Here is a 16,948-nt window from a genome sequence, read left to right on the forward strand (position 1 = left end):
GTAGGGGAATCGAGAACTAGAGGTTATAGGTTTAATGCGTGGAGGGATTCAATAGACCCAAGGGGTAGCTTTTTCACACAAAGAGTGGTGGGTGTATGGAACGAGCTGTCAGAGGAGGTATTTGAGGCAGCTACTATTACAACATTTAAGAAAGATTTACACAGGTACATGGATAGGATTGGTTTAGAAGGATATGGACCAAATGCAGGAAGCTGGGACTAGTGTAGAAGGGACATGTTGGCTGGTCTGGGCAAGTTCGGCCACAGAGCCTGTTTCCACACTGTTGGACTCTGGATTAGTTAGTCTTAAGGGCTTCATGACAGTCAAGTGAACCCTTAACACACAGCACAAGATAAGGGAGAGTGGACCGGCATGTATTTTACAGTACCCATTATAAAGCACATTCTATTTCTATTTAATTACCATATCATTCACACGATTTGTAACATAAGACAGCAGAGACAATTACACATTAAGCGTTTCTTCGTTGTACATGTTAAAAAAAAAGGGGGGAACCCCGAGCAGTCACAGATCATATATCACGAGGGCACAACAAGCAAATCTCCAACCTGAAGCATTGATTCTGTTTCTCCTTCCACTGAAGCAGACTGACCTGAGTATTTCCAGCATTTTCTGTCTTTATTTTACAAAGTCAATTGTCTTATTTAGTAGAAACAAGGAACTGCAGATGCTGGTTTACGCTAAAGGATACAAGTAGGGTCTCGAGAGATGCTGCCTGACCCATTGAGTTTGTGTCCTTTTGCCTTATTTGCTTAGGTAACTTAAATGTAACTACAAACACAATAATTTATGATGGAAATATTGATAAGAAAGATGGAAAAAAACTTGAGGCTTTGCTGATAACATTCGATTTCTCCTCCTCACCCCACAATGCAATTATTACTCCATCAGGTGATTTAGTGCCGTTTTATATCAACCAAATGGGTGTGACAACCTTATATGTCACAAAGACAGTAAAGAAACAACATTTAGGCTCGATTAGCCTTGACTACATTTTCTCATGGCAGGAAGAGATGGGACACCAACATACTCACCACAAAGTTTTACTGCGGATGCAAATCTGTTTCTGTTGAAAATGGCATCAGTTTGTTTAAACTGCATGTTTTCAAGTTCCAATTAAATGTCATTTAAAAATCCAGTTCTCTCCTGCTTACTTATTTGTATTGAACCCAGAAATGATCGTCAGACTAGTCTGAACAAATCAGTGGTTTTAAATCCAAATCACTCTGCATCAGTTTCACTCATCAGTTTTAGGGACTGCTGGAAACGCTAAAATGCTTTGGGGAGCATTTAAGTAAACAATATGGGTGATAACAACGTAGAAGCAGATACTGGTTTACAAATAAAAAGACACAAAGTGCTGGAGTAACTCAGCAGATCAAAACAACATCCCTGGAGAACATGGATAGGTGATATTTCAGGTCAGGAAGAAGGGTCCCGGCTCGAAACGTCACTCATCTATGCACTCGCGTTTGACTTGATTACATTTATGTTAAAAATACCCGATTTGTTTGGCAAGTAGGCCAAACAAAGCTTTTCACTGTACCTCGGTACACGTGACAATAATAAATCTAAACCTATATGCATGAGTGAATGAGTCACTTTTGACCTCTAAGGGGGGGGGTGCTGCTCACCTTGTTTACACCACTCACAACATTGCGATCAGATCAGCTCAATTAGTACAGATCATGATATTCTGCACCTTGTGCAGATGTGGATAGAATATGGTCAACACAAAAGTAGGTCTCTATGATAAGTCAAGCAGGAGATACAAGCACAGCACATATTTACAACATACGAGGGGCAGTTTTAAAAGTGAGGTGTGCTGGATGTTTTTTCTCAGCCAGTCTGGTGAACCTCAGGAATCTTCTACCAAAGCATTGCGATTCTCCGGAACTCTATCGCAGGGCGGTGGAGACCGAAACAACAGACAAATTTAAACGTGAGCAAAATCAACATTTGAAAGCTCAGGAAACTGAGAGCTATGTGGGACTTGCTCAGAAGAGTTGCAGCTGCGGGCAGATCAGCCATGATTATACCAGATGCCTCAGCTGTCTCGTTTCTTGTATGTATTGTTCTGAGCTACTCCTCTAAAACTTCATTTTGGAAAAAAATACTGGACCGGGGAATAGATACATAGAAAATAAGTGCGAGCCTGAGCCTGCGCCGCCATTCAATATGATCATGGCTGATCATCAAACTCAGTATCCTGTTCCTGCCTTCTCTCCATACCCCTGATCCCTTTAGCCACAAGGGCCACATCTAACTCCCTCTTAAATATAGCCAATGAACTGGCCTCAACTACCTTCTGCGGCAGAGAATTCCAGAGATTCACCACTCTCTGTGTGAAAAAAGTTTTCCTCATCTCGGTCCTAAAATATTTCCCCCTTATCCTTAAACTATGACCCTTGAATGTACTTGAATACTCCTGGATTTTCTCGCAAAGAATCACATCAATAGTTACACCTGACCGAGTTGGTCTGATCGGCAATTGAAGCTGCTTTGTTCAAATAAATGCCCAATAAGTAAAAATGTTGCTCACAAGGGCAATAATATTAGTCCCAGCCTCGTTAACTGCCCCATCCCCACCACTAAACCCTTGCTAAATGATGACTTCATAGAGGATGTTTCTATAAATGAATTTGTTCTAAGAATCATCACCGATGCTCTCTCCCAGAATTGAATTACTAACAAAACTTTCATTTAATAGGGGGCCAATAATCCAAGAAAAAATTGTAATCTTCGCTTATCGAAGATAAGGGAACGGAAACTGCCTGCTATAAGGATTTCTTGGAACAATTATGAAGTGCTTGAGAAGAGAATCAAACATGATCTTCATTATACTTGAGGCTGATGTAATGCATGGATTGAAGCCCAGGAGAGAGATCACTGCAGATTTTTATCCTAATATACAGAAGTGCAGAAACTGTGCTGGAATGCTCAGAGATGTATTTCAAAGGGAGCTGGATAGTTACAGCAAATAAGTCTTGGAGCAGCTTTTTGTTTCATCTTTGTGGTGAGCCATATGGATTGGAAGAGTCTTGATCCACAACATTTATATTATATTTAGCATATTAAATACTCTTAAAGCAGGGGTCGGCAACCTACGGCCCCCAGGCCGAATGCGGCCCGTAACCCAAAATCATCCTGCCCGTCGTCATTTTTTTTCCCCTGTAATTATCCGGCCCGCAGACTTCCGTCATCTCTGGTTCCTCCTGGGCCCGAGGCCACGGCGCCAACGTGCGGTGCCGCAAGGAGGCCTACGCTGGCGGCCCCAATGGCGGAGCCACCGAGCAGCGCTGAGCTATGGCTGTACCGCATCCTGCGCAAAGCTGCCGGCACGGCCGTGCACCTTCTCTGTCTGGGCTTCACTGTCGGGATCGGGGTTGTCAATAGGCCGGGGACGAGTGACTGTGAATATTTGAGCCACCTCCTTCAGGGCAGAGCCAAGGCAATGGTCCGTAGGTACGCCATGTTCGTGAGTGCCCGTAACTAGGGGCCAGTGCTCCGGGTGGCATCCTCCCCAAGGGGCGGGATCTATGTGAACACGTGATTTGATGCCTGACATCCGGGGCGGGTTGAGGGAGGGATCCATGTGTACACGTGATAGATGTGGCCCGCCATCCACTCACAGACATGCGTCCTGGCCCCATATGCAGAACCAGGTTGCCGACCCGTCTTAAAGCAGTATTAAAGTTTTAAAACATAAAACGCTCCAAAGCTTGAGAAATGGCTGACATTTAAAAAAAAGATTAAGGCTGAGGTTTTTTAATAAGGCGCTGGTCAGACCATATTTGAAACACTGTGAGCAGTTTTGGGCCCCATATCGGAGGAAGGATGTGCTGGTGTTGGAGAAGGTCCAGAAGAGGTTTATGAGAATTGATCATTCTCAAGGTTGATTGAGTTAATGTATGTGGAGTGATTGATCGTTCTGGGACTGTACTCGCTAGAGTTTAGAAAGTTGAGGGGGGGGAATCTCACTGAAACTTACTGAATAATGAAAGGCCTAGATAGAGCAGATGTGGAGAGGATGTTTCCACTGGTGGGAGAGTCTAGGGCAGAGGTTACAGGTTCAGAATAAAAGGACATGCGTTAGAATGGAGATGAGGAGGAACTTCTTTAGTCTCTTCTTTCGGCAGGTGAATCTGTGGAATTCATTGCCACAAATGGCTGTGCAGGCCAAGTCGGGTATTTTTTAAGGGGGAGATTGATAGGTCTTTATTAGTAAGGGCGTCAAAGGTTATGAGAAGAAGGCAGTAGAACGGGGTTGAGAGGGAAAAAAGATCAGCCATGATCAAATGGTGTAGCAGATTCAATGGGTCAATTCCGCTCCTATGTCGTATGAACTCATGATCTTATAAATACACTGTCACTTCCAACTCAGAGTTCAGCAAAGAGTTGAACGCTGGGGGTGGGGTGATTAAGGAGGTTGGAACTCATATTACTGCTATTGTGTCTACTGAGATATCATGACAACGTCCATAATGCAAGGTCCCAGAACTCTGTTTACAATGTGCCTGCACAATTACATCTCCCCCCACCACGAAGGTCCCACAGCAAATCCCCATCATCTCACCTGCACTGAGGAGAACATTGCGCGCTGTTGGATGCCAGGATACAATCCCAACTTTCTTGGAGTGTCCCTCCAAGGTGACAACTGGATCAGTGATGGGAACGGTCAGTCCATTTTCCGGGATCTGCCATAGCTGTCGACAAGAGACAAATGATATATTAAACTGGATCAGAGGACATCCTCATAACATGCAACCCACATTCGTGAATTATGAGGAAATTAAACAATCGCGGAATGTTTACCGAGTTGCCGCTGCATCACCAACAAGTGCAAACATCCCAAAAACACGTTGGATTCTACTTCCCTCTGCTACCACCAAATTGTGTCAGGGATGTTAGATGACTAATTTTATAACTTATCAAAATGTCAGACCCACAACGACACGGAAAAGATCCCAGAGTAAACCATAGCCAGACAATGTTGGATACGACAGTGTAGAAGGAAAAATTACTGGAGGGAGTACAGAAAAAATATTGTATAGGTTAGATTTGGGGTTTTTTCAGCAAAAGCTGAAAGCCAAAATATTCCAAATTCTAAGTTGTATACAACAGCGTAGAAGTAAAAAAAAATACTGCAGGAGGTACAGGAAACATACTGCAGAAAAAATATGTGATAGATAATTAAAAATCTGTGCAGATTAGATCTATTTTCAACAGCAAAAGCTGAAAGCCTAACATTTTAAAAGGGGTTTTAAGGTAAATTCAAGGAGCAGAAAAATGATCAAGTTGGTGCCAAATTGCAGTCAGGTATCACCTGTTAGTTTTAGGTCAATGGGTTAAATGTTAATCAAGTGACTATTTTGCCCAAAATTGTGCCTTGTAGTTAATTAGCATCCAGGTGCAATATGGAGACAAAAGCACCCCAGAACGTTCCAGATATGTGGCTTGTGGAGGGTTTGGGAATCACAATGTGAACCACTCATTGCAGACCAGCTCCAACACTCACTTCTTGTGATGGCATTGAATCTTAAACAGATGGAGGTGAACTCTCCCTTATTGGCAGTTAAATGTTAAAAGCGGACACGAGTTCAAGCCCGAACGTTCACCCGAATGCTGCATACGGACATTGACAATATATCATCCCCAGGTGTAACAGTGTGGACAGAAAATTGGCTTATCAGACATACAAAAACAAATTCGGAGTAGGGTACTTGGTCCCTCCAAGATCACTCCACCATCAAGATTCTTCTTGATCTGTTTGTAACCATTACTCGGCATTCCCATCACTCCCTTGTTTAGCTAGAATGTATCTATTTCAACCTTAAGAACATGGAAATATTGCTTCCTCCCCCTTTGAAGAGAATTGCAGAGACATAAAGCCCTGTCCCATGATACAAGTTAATTCCAAGAGCACTCCCGAGTTAAAAAAAAATCAAACTTGTGGTAAGCACGGAGAATGAATGTAGCGGGTACGTTGGAGCTCTGGGACGTCTCGTAGCGGCTCTTAACGCTAACGGCAGGTACTGGGGAAGACTCGCTAACGGCAGATAAGCACGGGAAGACTCGTGAAGATTTTTCAACATGTTTTTCCGACATTTACTTTTCCCACTCAGCTTAACACATGTATATCTCTTTGAAGCCTCCTTGTCCTCTTCACAACTATCTCTGGTCGGATGTAAAGGCTTTGGAGAAAATACAGAAGAGAGATACCAAAATAATATCAGGGAAGAGGGATTTGTAGAAGTAAGGACTGTCCTCCTGGGAACAGAGGAGATAGAAAAGCAAATCAATTTAGTATTAAAAACTGTTTGCATTGATGGAGGAATCAAGAAGCATGAAAGAGTGATCAGCATTTGAACGAACTCTGATTTTTTTTGGCGAAGATAGACACAAAATGCTGGAGTAACTCTGTGGGACAGGCAGTATCTCTGGATAGAAGGAATGCGTGACGTTTCAGGCCAAGACCCTCCTTCAGACTGAGCCAGGGGAGAGGGAGATACAGAGATAAGGAAGTCCAAGGTGTGAAAATGAGACAAAGGAAATGGAGATCAAGGGACATGTAGAATAGACCATTTTTAGCTGGGAGAAGGTAACAACAAAGCAAACAGAGATAAAAGGTAAACAAGAGCAGTCAGACTGGTCGGAAAACTGGGAAAAATGGGGATGGATGGAGAGAGAGGGAAAGCAAGGGTTACATGAAGTTAGAGAAGTCAATACTCATACTGCTGGTAAATACGAGGTGTTGTTCCTCCAATTTGCACTGGGCTTCACTCTGACAATGGAGGAGGCCCAGGACAGAAAGGTCAGTGTGGGAATGGGATGGGGGGGGGGGGGGGGGCAGGGTTAAAGTGTTTAGTGACCGGGAGATAAGGTAGGCTTAGGTGGACTGAGCGGAGGTGTTCAGCTTGGTCTCGCTGATAAACAGGAGTCCACACCTGGAACAGCGGATACAGCAGATGAGTTGGAGGAGGTGCAAGTGAACCTCTGCCTCACCTAAAAAGACTGGATGGAGTGGAGGGGGGAGGTATAGGGATGGGTGTTGCATCTCTTGAAGTTGCAGGGGAAAGTACCTGGGGAGGGGTGGTTTGGGTGGGAAGCAATGAGACGAGTTAACCAGGTAGTTGCGGAGGGAACAGGGATTCTTTTGTCTCTGAGATTGCCGCTGGGGTCTGGAATGCACTGCCAGAGATAGTAGCACAGTTGATTCATTCAACTCCTGCATTTCAAGGAGATACAAACAGGCTGGTGGAATGTCTCAGATGGATGACAAGGATGCTATTTCATAGCACCACTGACATGGGTTTGATCCTGGGCGTTGTGTGCTGTTGATATTCCCACCCCATAACCAGAACATTTCAAAAACAAGCAGATTGATTGACCACTGTGCATTACCAGCTTCTACCACCTGCTGGAAGATAGAGGGTAGATAGAAGATAGATAGAGTGGGCATCTGAGAGAATATTACAGCAAAAGAGTTTGGGTGATGGGATTTATGGAATTGCTCCCAGAAATGGCAAAGACTTGATAGGCTGAATAGATTCCTATCCTAGGAAAATAAAACAGGGTTAACAGAAAATAAAGAATTGGTTTAAGGGAAGTCAGATTAGCATAGACTGCTCTTGAAGAGGAAGTATAAACTGAATGGCTCCTTCCACAATTAAAGCATTGTGAAATTCTGTAAACATTAATGGGCAAAGTGACCAATGAGAACTTGCAATCTTATGATTATTACTGCCCTGGTATCACTTCCATCTATGAGAAAGACCGTAGGATGGCAAAGGATATGGATAAGTGCTAATTGTATTATTCACCCAAGATAATTCCTCAGCCCTTTGAAATGTTTTCAAACTAATCTCGCATTCAAACATAACACCACTTCCTCAGTATGCCTCACTCACAGACTCTGGTCATTACTATATTGCTGGGAATGAGAGCTTGCTTTGTGCAAATGGACAAGGACTTTGTCTACGTTTCAAATGCCCAAAATTTTAAATAGTATTTCTTGGACAATAACATTTTAGTACGTTTTGAAGTAATCAAAGAGTACTTTATATTTGTCAACACTTTGCTCTAAGCTCTGAATTGGAGTAAAAGATTAGGTTTAGGTTTATTATTACCGAGGTACAGTGAAAAGCTATGTATTGCATGCTACTCAAACAGATCATAGAAACATAGAAAATAGGTGCAGGAGTAGGCCATTCGGCCCTTCGAGCCAGCACCGCCATTCAATATGATCATGGCTGATCATCCAACTCAGTATCCTGTACCTGTCTTCTCTCCATACCCCCTGATCCCTTTAGCCACAAGGGCCACAACTAACTCCCTCTTAAATATAGCCAATGAACTGGCCTCAACTACCTTCTGTGGCAGAGAGTTCCAGAGATTCACCACTCTCTGGGTGAATTTTTTTTTTCTCATCTCGGTCCTAAACAGAGAGTGGTGAATCTCTGGAACTCTCTGCCACAGAGGGTAGTTGCGGCCAGTTCATTGGCTATATTTAAGAGGGAGTTAGATGTGGCCCTTGTGGCTAAGGGGATCAGGGGGTATGGAGAGAAGGCAGGTACGGGATGCTGAGTTGGATGATCAGCCATGATCATATTGAATGGCGGTGCAGGCTCGAAGGGCCGAATGGCCTACTCCTGCACCTAATTTCTATGTTTCTATGTAAAGGATTTCCCCTTTATCCTTAAACTGTGATCCCTTGTCCTGGACTTCCCCAACATCGGGAACAATCTTCCTGCATCTAGCCTGTCCAACCCTTTAAGAATTTTGTAAGTTTCTATAAGATCCCCCCTCAGTCTTCTAAATTCCAGCGAGTACAAGCCGAGTCTATCCAGTCTTTCTTTCATATGAAAATCCTGACATACAATGATACCATGCATAGATACAATCAGTTCAAGTCAATGAACCATAGATAGAGCATAGGGGAAGATACAGAGTGCAGAATATGGTGTCATAGCACGAGTTCCTTGGACGAAATTCGTCCTGATGGGGGTAGAGGTGAGTCGGACAGTATCCTAATTTATGGAAGAACCTTTCAGAAGCCTGATAATGGAGGGGAAGAAAACGTTTGATTTTGGTGGTGCAAGCTTTCCGGCTGTTGTACCTTCTGTCAGATGGAAGCAGGGAGAAGAGGGAATGACTGGGATGGGACAAGTCTTTGATTATGTTATTGATCTGCTCTCCATTCAGCCAGACATGATAAAATAGAGGTAATTTAAGTCGGAAAGAAGCTTTTCGTTTTACACACGAGATGGAGGGCTGTAAATGCTTTACCCAGTGCACTACCAGTACATTGGTGACTGTAATTGAGATGTTAACCATGTTTTGATAGGAAACTATGAAGGATAAATGGGTAAAAGGGAAATAATTAGATAATAGAACAAATGTAGAAAATATAGAAATATAGAAATCACATCAATTAACTCAAAGCAAACTCACATTCCGAACATGGAGAGCATATGGAATTAGGAGGAGTGGTATAAGACTTGCGATTGGGGGCACGACCATCTTCAGTGTTGTAACTTGTATGTAATACAGGTTTTCAACAGTAGATGGCAGTGATGCAGTTAAATCAGCAACGATGTACTGTGGAAGACACACAGTGCTGGTGCAACTCAGCGGGTCAGGCAGCATCTCTGGAGAACAGGGATGGATAGGTGACGTTTCGGGTCAGGGCCCTTCTTCAGACTGAATGCAAGGACTATGGGGAAGAAAGCTTTTATAAATCTGGATCTGCAGTTCCTTGTTTCTATTATGACCTACAGTACATGGGAAATGAATTTGATACCAATGCAATTTCATACCACAGGCCACAAAAATTCAATACATGTTCTTATTAAATTACATACATCAAGGTGCAGATACAACAGATCTTGGCACTAATTTTTAATAGCACAAAATGCTCCAAACAAGTGCAAGCAAAAGTCACATTGGCTTCATGCGATAAATAGACTCTTCTCACAAGCACTAAAGCTAAGTTCCCCACTAGTTCTATGTTATCCCACTTTCTCATCCACTCCTTAGTCACTAAGGGTGATTTTTACAAGAGGCCAATTAACCTACGAACCCGCATGTGTTTGGGATGTGGGATGAAACACACGCAGTCACAGAGGGAATGTACACATTCCCCACAGACAACGCCTGAGGTCAGGATTGAACCCAGGTCTCTGGCGTTGTGAGGCAGCAGCTCTCCACAGCTGTGCCGCTGGGCTGTAATTGGAGTTTCATTTTATTTTGCTCAACTTCTAACTGCACTACAATCTTGCACTCTGCATATTTATTAGTAGATTTATTATTACTATGTGTATACTGTTTACTCTGTGGGTTTCAGGTGGACAAGGTATTTCATTGCACCCTGCTGTACATACCAGTAAACTAATCTGAATCTGGGGACATCACTGTTGCTAGAATTAATCATTCCCTCTCCTGTGTAGTGACATTAGCTTCTAGGATGTGAAAATAAAAATTCGCTTCAGAAGTGAGATGGATGTGCCATTCTGATCTACCGTCTCCAGACAAGTAAGAGTCTTCAAATTCGCAAACTTTTGTGACGTGACAATTTGTGTAATTATGAAACATGTTCAGTTAGTGTAACCGTGTAATTTGACCCGTGCAATTTCAAACTCAGTTGTGAATAGTACAAGATGAAAGTTACTGCAGAAATCTAGAAAGGGGCAGTAAATCTATTCAATTAGCAAACATAAGAAAATCTAGCGGAAGCAAACATTTTCTTCAGATTTTAGAGATACAGCGCAGATACAGGCCCTTCGGCCCACCGAGTCAGCGCCAACCAGCAATCATCCCGTAAGCTAACTCTATCCTACGCACTAGGAACAATTCTACAATTTTACTGAAGCCAATTAACCTACAAACCTGTACGTCTTTAGATTATGGGAAGAAACTGGAGAAATCCCATAGGTCACAGGGAGAGCGTACAAACTCCGTACAGTCAGCACCCGCAAACAGCACATATATTCAAGCTATATTCAACTTGGTTCCAATTTCCGGCATTCATTTAAAACCAGATGATATTTTAAACAAATTACAGGGAATTTTCAAACTAGTAGATTACAATAACCTAGCACTGACAACTGGCCAGATCTACCCCAGTGAATACTACTTCTTGGGAAGAGTGTCATTGTATATGTGACAACAAGCTATCAAGGCAAGAGTAGTGCGCGAAACACAATTCTGGAACGTACAGGAGTTCTGCCAAACACAACCGAATACTGGTGTCAACTGCTGGATATAGGTCAAGTTGAGGGAAATAAGTTTAACTTTACCAAATCTTCATACAAAGTTCCATTTTAGTTTTCCAATCTAGAGCAGCAGAGGGGAAAAAAAATAATGCAATGACTCATATCCTAATTCACGATCCTTTGAGACACCAAATCTGCAGATGTTAAACAAAAATAACTCACTCATCCGATTCCACATTAATGTAGCGGACGGCTTTTAGCTCAGCGATAAACCCATGAAACCTCCCAGGCTGGGGTGGTTAAAATCTAACGTATTCAAATCAGCATTTCTTTTTTAGAAATTTTTAAAATCATTTTAAAGTAGACTCACAAATTTTTTTTTAAGTTCCAGACAATCCTTGCTTTTTCAATTTTTAAATAGATTCTAGGCCAAGGATTATCAAAATTCTAGGGTTGAAATTAAAGGTTTGGAAATACCCAAATGGCAGAGGTTGTTTGATGAACACATCAAACTATAGAACATATGCTAGCATTTAAAACACTGGAATTCCTAAGCAGTGATGAAACCAGCTGTTAACACAATAGGAAACAGATTCTTGATCATCATAGTCCAGGGTCTGGCAGAGAACGGCTCTGCTCAGTATCTGGATGGGGAAAGAAAAGTTGGCACAAGTCAAGACTTAGTGATAATTGCAGGGACAGTGAGTTAGTGAGCCAGAGTTAAATGGACCTGCGTGCGAGATGATAACTCAAGGGGTCGCGTGTGAAGAAAGGACTCGATCCGAAACATCGCCTATCGATGTTCTCCAGAGATGCTGCCTGACCTGCTGAGTTACTCAGGCTCAATTGCTAAATCACCAAGCATTTATGTTGAGGAAGACATGTGCTCAAGATGCACTTTCAGAAACTCACGCCACGTTGTGTCAGGTCTTGCTCAGGACATAAGTGTGCCATGGATCGGGACTCGGGGAGCACTGTATGTATGTATTGTTAGATCTATGTACCACTGTGTGTAGCATGTTAGTACCTGCACTGATGTAAAGCACTTTGGTCAATGAGAGTTGTTTTTAAATGTGCTATAGAAATATAATTAACTTGACAATCTTTTGGGAGAAAATAACGATTTTAAACACAGAAATACTTTGTTTATTGGTCATTGCCCTATCTGGGACACATGACAATAAACTCTCTCTTGACTCTATCTATTTGTTCCCTGCTCTTCAATATGACCACTTACCCCTCAACTTCCTATTAAATCTTTCCCTTTCACATTAATCCCATGTCCTCTTGGGCGGGAAAAGGGAGAAATTAGTCTGCATCCAGGTGGGGCACAAGGACGAAAAGGATTTGGAAAAAAAGGGGGGGGGGGGGGGGGGTTGGTTGTAGGTTACACACATTTCAGTGCAAAGTTTCTAGGATTCAGAGATATCATAGTTCACAATACTCTTTCCACTCATCAAGCTCGGGTTCAATGATATTCCATTTGATCTAAATCTTCTTTGATGCACCACAAGAGGCAGCTGTGGTTCCAACGTGTGTTTGAGAGGTTGGCAGGAAGACCATCCATTTTTAATTAGATTTCCAGGCACCCAGCAGTCTTCAGGTCCAGTAGACAATGCTTCGTGATAACCAGCATATTTTGGGCATCACGAATAGTTGTGAGATGCTGTGATACTTTACTCTGGTTACAGCTGTGCACAACCTCAACACACTCATACAGAAGCCTGAGTGTACGTTAAAAAGGCAGTTTGCTCCCTTAAGACAAACTTCAACGTAACTTATGTTAGAAAAGCAAGCTTAACATTCCAAGGCACTACAACATTTTATTGTATTACTTAAACATTTACTGCCTCTCACCTTCCCAAACCACCATTTTCTAATAAGTGAGTTCGGTATTCCGACTGCACATGCCCAGGTCATAGGCCACTCGCGATAAACATTCTCGGCAGCTGTGCTGCTGCATATATACAGACCTGTGTTTCATCCACGGTCAGGATCGAACCCGGGTCTCCGGCGCTGCAAGCGCTGTTGAATTGCTACTGGACGGTCCCTGTTCCCTGCCGAGTATCCCATCCCTGTCCGGGGGCGGCCAGAGATGACCCTGGGCTTACGGGGCACCAGCCCGGAGCAGTGGCGGCCCAGGCTTACAGCCAGCGTGCAGAAGAAGCGCTAACTCCAGCTCAACTCTGCCTGTCCCGCCGGGTTGCTTGCTTGCTTGCTTGCGAGTGATCTTTGACAAATCCCATTATTCCTTGCGTTTTTCAGAATACCGAACTCGCATATTCTGCCGTGTTCCTGGTTCCCACTCTACGAAGACTAACAGGGACTCTCATGCTATGTCTATTCAACTGCACTTTTCTCTTTATTCTGTACACCTCGAAGATTTGATTCAAACCCAATCCCTTCGATCAACTTTCTCCAATATCTTAAGATGCAGCTCTGTACATAAAAAGGGGTGACATTGATAGTTTGAACAATAAAGTGATGAACCAATCTATTGCATGATCAGGTAAACTATGCCCTTTAACATGAGACAAACTGACTATGTTACGCAAAGACAAAGCACAAAGGACAGATCAAAGCACAATTGGCATAAATAGCGAGGGGAAAAAGGGGGATTTAGAAGATATATTTAAGATAAATGAGAAAAGACAAGGTCAATTAACAATTGAATACTGTTTACAAATACAAATGAGTTTAATTGCAGACAGGCAACAGATGCACACAATATGGCAGATAGCAAAACACAACTGTTTAGTTTACAGGCTAGATGCAGGAAGATTGTTCCCGATGTTGGGGAAGTCCAGAACAAGGGGTCACAGTTTAAGGATAAGGGGAAAATCTTTTAGGACCGAGATGAGGAAAACATTTTTCACACAGAGTGGTGAATCTCTGGAATTATCTGCCACAGAAGGTAGTTGAGGCCAGTTCATTTGCTATATTTAAGAGGGAGTTAGATGTGGCCCTTGTGGCTAAAGGGATCAGGGGGTATGGAGAGAAGTCAGGTACAGGATACTGAGTTGGATGATCTGCCATGATCATATTGAATGGCGGTGCAGGCTCGAAGGGCCGAATGGCCTACTCCTGCACCTATTTTCTATGTTTCTAGCGCACTATTCAAATTTGGACAGGATGTCAGTGAAGTTGGATGATGTTTGCATAAAAATTAAAAAAACTGTCATACAATGATTCTTTTTTCCTCTCCCAAAGCAGGATTTCAGCGAGTCACCCAAAACACATTCTGCAGCAGTTAATATTAAGGCAAACTTTGAGGAGACCAACACAGGTACTATTGCAATGTTTAAGAAACATTTAGACAGGTACATACATGGATAGGATAGGTTTAGAGGGATATGGGTCAAATGCAGGCAGGTGGGACTAGTGTAGATGGGACATGTTGGTCGGTGTGGGCAAGTTAGGCCGAAGGGTCTGTTTCCTCGCCGTATGACTATGACCTGAAATCAAAAAGACATGCTTGCACAATACAATGACACATCACGAGCACTATGCCAAAACAAGTAATTTACTCTCGTCACAAAATAATGCTTGCAATTGCAATTCTCTTTTGACAACCCTTAATCTTTTATCCAAATATACAACCTCACGAGTGCCACATAGAATTGTTTCAAACATACAGGCCAGAAACATCTCCCTTGGCCCAAACAGTACATACTGGCATTCATGTTCAAGTTGAGCACCCTCCCATCTTAACAGCTCACCTTTCATTCTTGTCATAGTCATACTGCATGGAAACAGATCTTACCGCCCAACTTGCCCATGCTGACCAAGGTACCCCATTTACATGAGTGCCTCCTACCTGTGTTTGACCCATATCCCTCTAAACATTCCCTATCCATCTACCAGGAGAACATGCTCAAATGGCTTTCGAGCGATTAAAAGCGTGAACTATTTATTTGAACAATTTTTTGAGATACTGAATTCAACATTCTTGAAATTAAATTTCCTCCAAATTCCTCATTTAGTTTCTTGATGCCTGGTCCGGATCGGAGTCATAGTCATTTGGCGCAGAAAAAGGCCCTTTGGCCCAACTCGTCCATGCCAACCAAGATCCCCATCTGAGAAAGTTCCAATTTGCTCACATTTGGCCCACATCCCTCGAAACTTTTCCCATCCATGTATCTGCCCTGGTGTCATTTAAATGCTGTTTATAGAACCTGCCTCAATGACATCGTCTGGCAGTTTGTTCCATTTACCCACCATCTCTCATTGAAGAAGTTGACCCCAAGGTTACCATGAAATCTTTCCAATCACACCATAAACCTTTGTCCACTGGTCTTGATTCCCCTACACTGGGCATTCACCCTATCAATTCCCCTCTTAATCTTATACACCTCTATAAGTTCAACCCTTCTGCTGCAAGGAATTAAGTCCTAGCCTGCCTAACCTCTCTCTCTCTTTCTCTCTCTCTATAGCTAGTCCCATTGGTCCTGACAACAACCTCATTAATCTATTCTGTGCTCTTTCCAGCTTAATGACATAGTTCATATCATAGTGTGACCAAAAAGAAACACAGTAAGTCTGAAGAAGGGTCTCCACCCGAAATGGCGCTTATTCCTTCTCTCCATTGATGCTGCCTCACTCGCTGAGTTACTCCAGCATTTTTGCCTCCCTTCGATTTTTCCAGCATCTGCAGATCTTTCTTAAACACAGTAATAATGATAGCTTCTGATTTCATTGTCCAGAAATGAATCTACTTTATCAAAATTATCTCTATTTTTTCAAGCCTCAGATGTGGCTTTGAATAGAAGAGTATCTTTTTTTGATAGATACAACTTTGCACTTTTTATACTGTCCTTGTGAGACCTTTTCCCATTTCCAAAGGTTTTCATATTAGTTTTAAAACAAACAGAACCATTGACAATTTCTCTTTTCGCGAAAAACAAAGAATAGTCCTCAGCTTCACATTTTTCCCAGACTTAAAGGTGCAAAACTGATAACGTATTGCAACAAAGATATATGCTGGAGTAACTCAGCGGTTCAGGCAGCATCTCTGGATAGAAGGAATGGGTGACGTTTTGGGTCGCGACACTTCTTCAGACTGAAGATGCTGCCTGACCCGCTGAGTTACTCCAGCATTTTGTGTCTATCTTCGATGTAAACCATCATCTTTGTATTGCAACACTCTGATATTTGTAAATTTCAAGCAGGCAAAGAATTTAAAAATGTGGGCATTGCTTATTTCTCTTAAATTTAAAATTTCTATTCAATATCCTAACGGCAACTGTTTGAGTGCCAGAGGTCACTAGCGTGTTTGTTACTGGAAGAGATGAATGTTCAGCGAATTCTCTCAAGAGAATGTTGCCTAAAAGCACAATGGATTTTCCATTTCACGGTAAAGCAATTACGGATGAGTTTCCTGCACTAAATTTACTCACATCAAAACACTTAAAGGAAAAGCATTGACCACCAACAAGAATTTTAAAGCGTGATTATTGTGGAGTAGACAGAGATTGCAAATTGTATGCACAGGTTGATCCCATTAACAGACGTGTTGTTAACTAATTTGCTTTTGATGGTTAGAACAGGTATTGAACGTTGAGGCACTACACTGAATTTAAACAAAATCAATAGCACTATCCTGCTATAACATTGTGATTAGGATCGTGGTTGATTTTCTGCACCAGCAACATTTTTCAGAACTATTCATCTCCATCACCCTTGATTTTCTAAACATCAGAAAAATATCCATCGCT

At 42.4% G+C, this 16,948-nt stretch overlaps 1 protein-coding gene across 1 annotated transcript in view; it reads right to left on the minus strand.

Annotated features, from left to right (window-relative positions):
* Positions 1-16,948, minus strand: part of LOC129709174 (coronin-1C-like) — a 92,765-nt gene that overhangs the window by 18,608 nt on the left and 57,209 nt on the right. The window contains exon 4 of the mRNA XM_055655337.1: positions 4,598-4,727. Coding sequence (XP_055511312.1) covers positions 4,598-4,727 — 130 coding nt within the window. The remainder of the gene's footprint in view (positions 1-4,597; positions 4,728-16,948) is intronic.

This window comes from Leucoraja erinacea, chromosome 25 (assembly GCF_028641065.1).
Source record: "Leucoraja erinacea ecotype New England chromosome 25, Leri_hhj_1, whole genome shotgun sequence".
NCBI lineage: Eukaryota > Metazoa > Chordata > Chondrichthyes > Rajiformes > Rajidae > Leucoraja > Leucoraja erinaceus.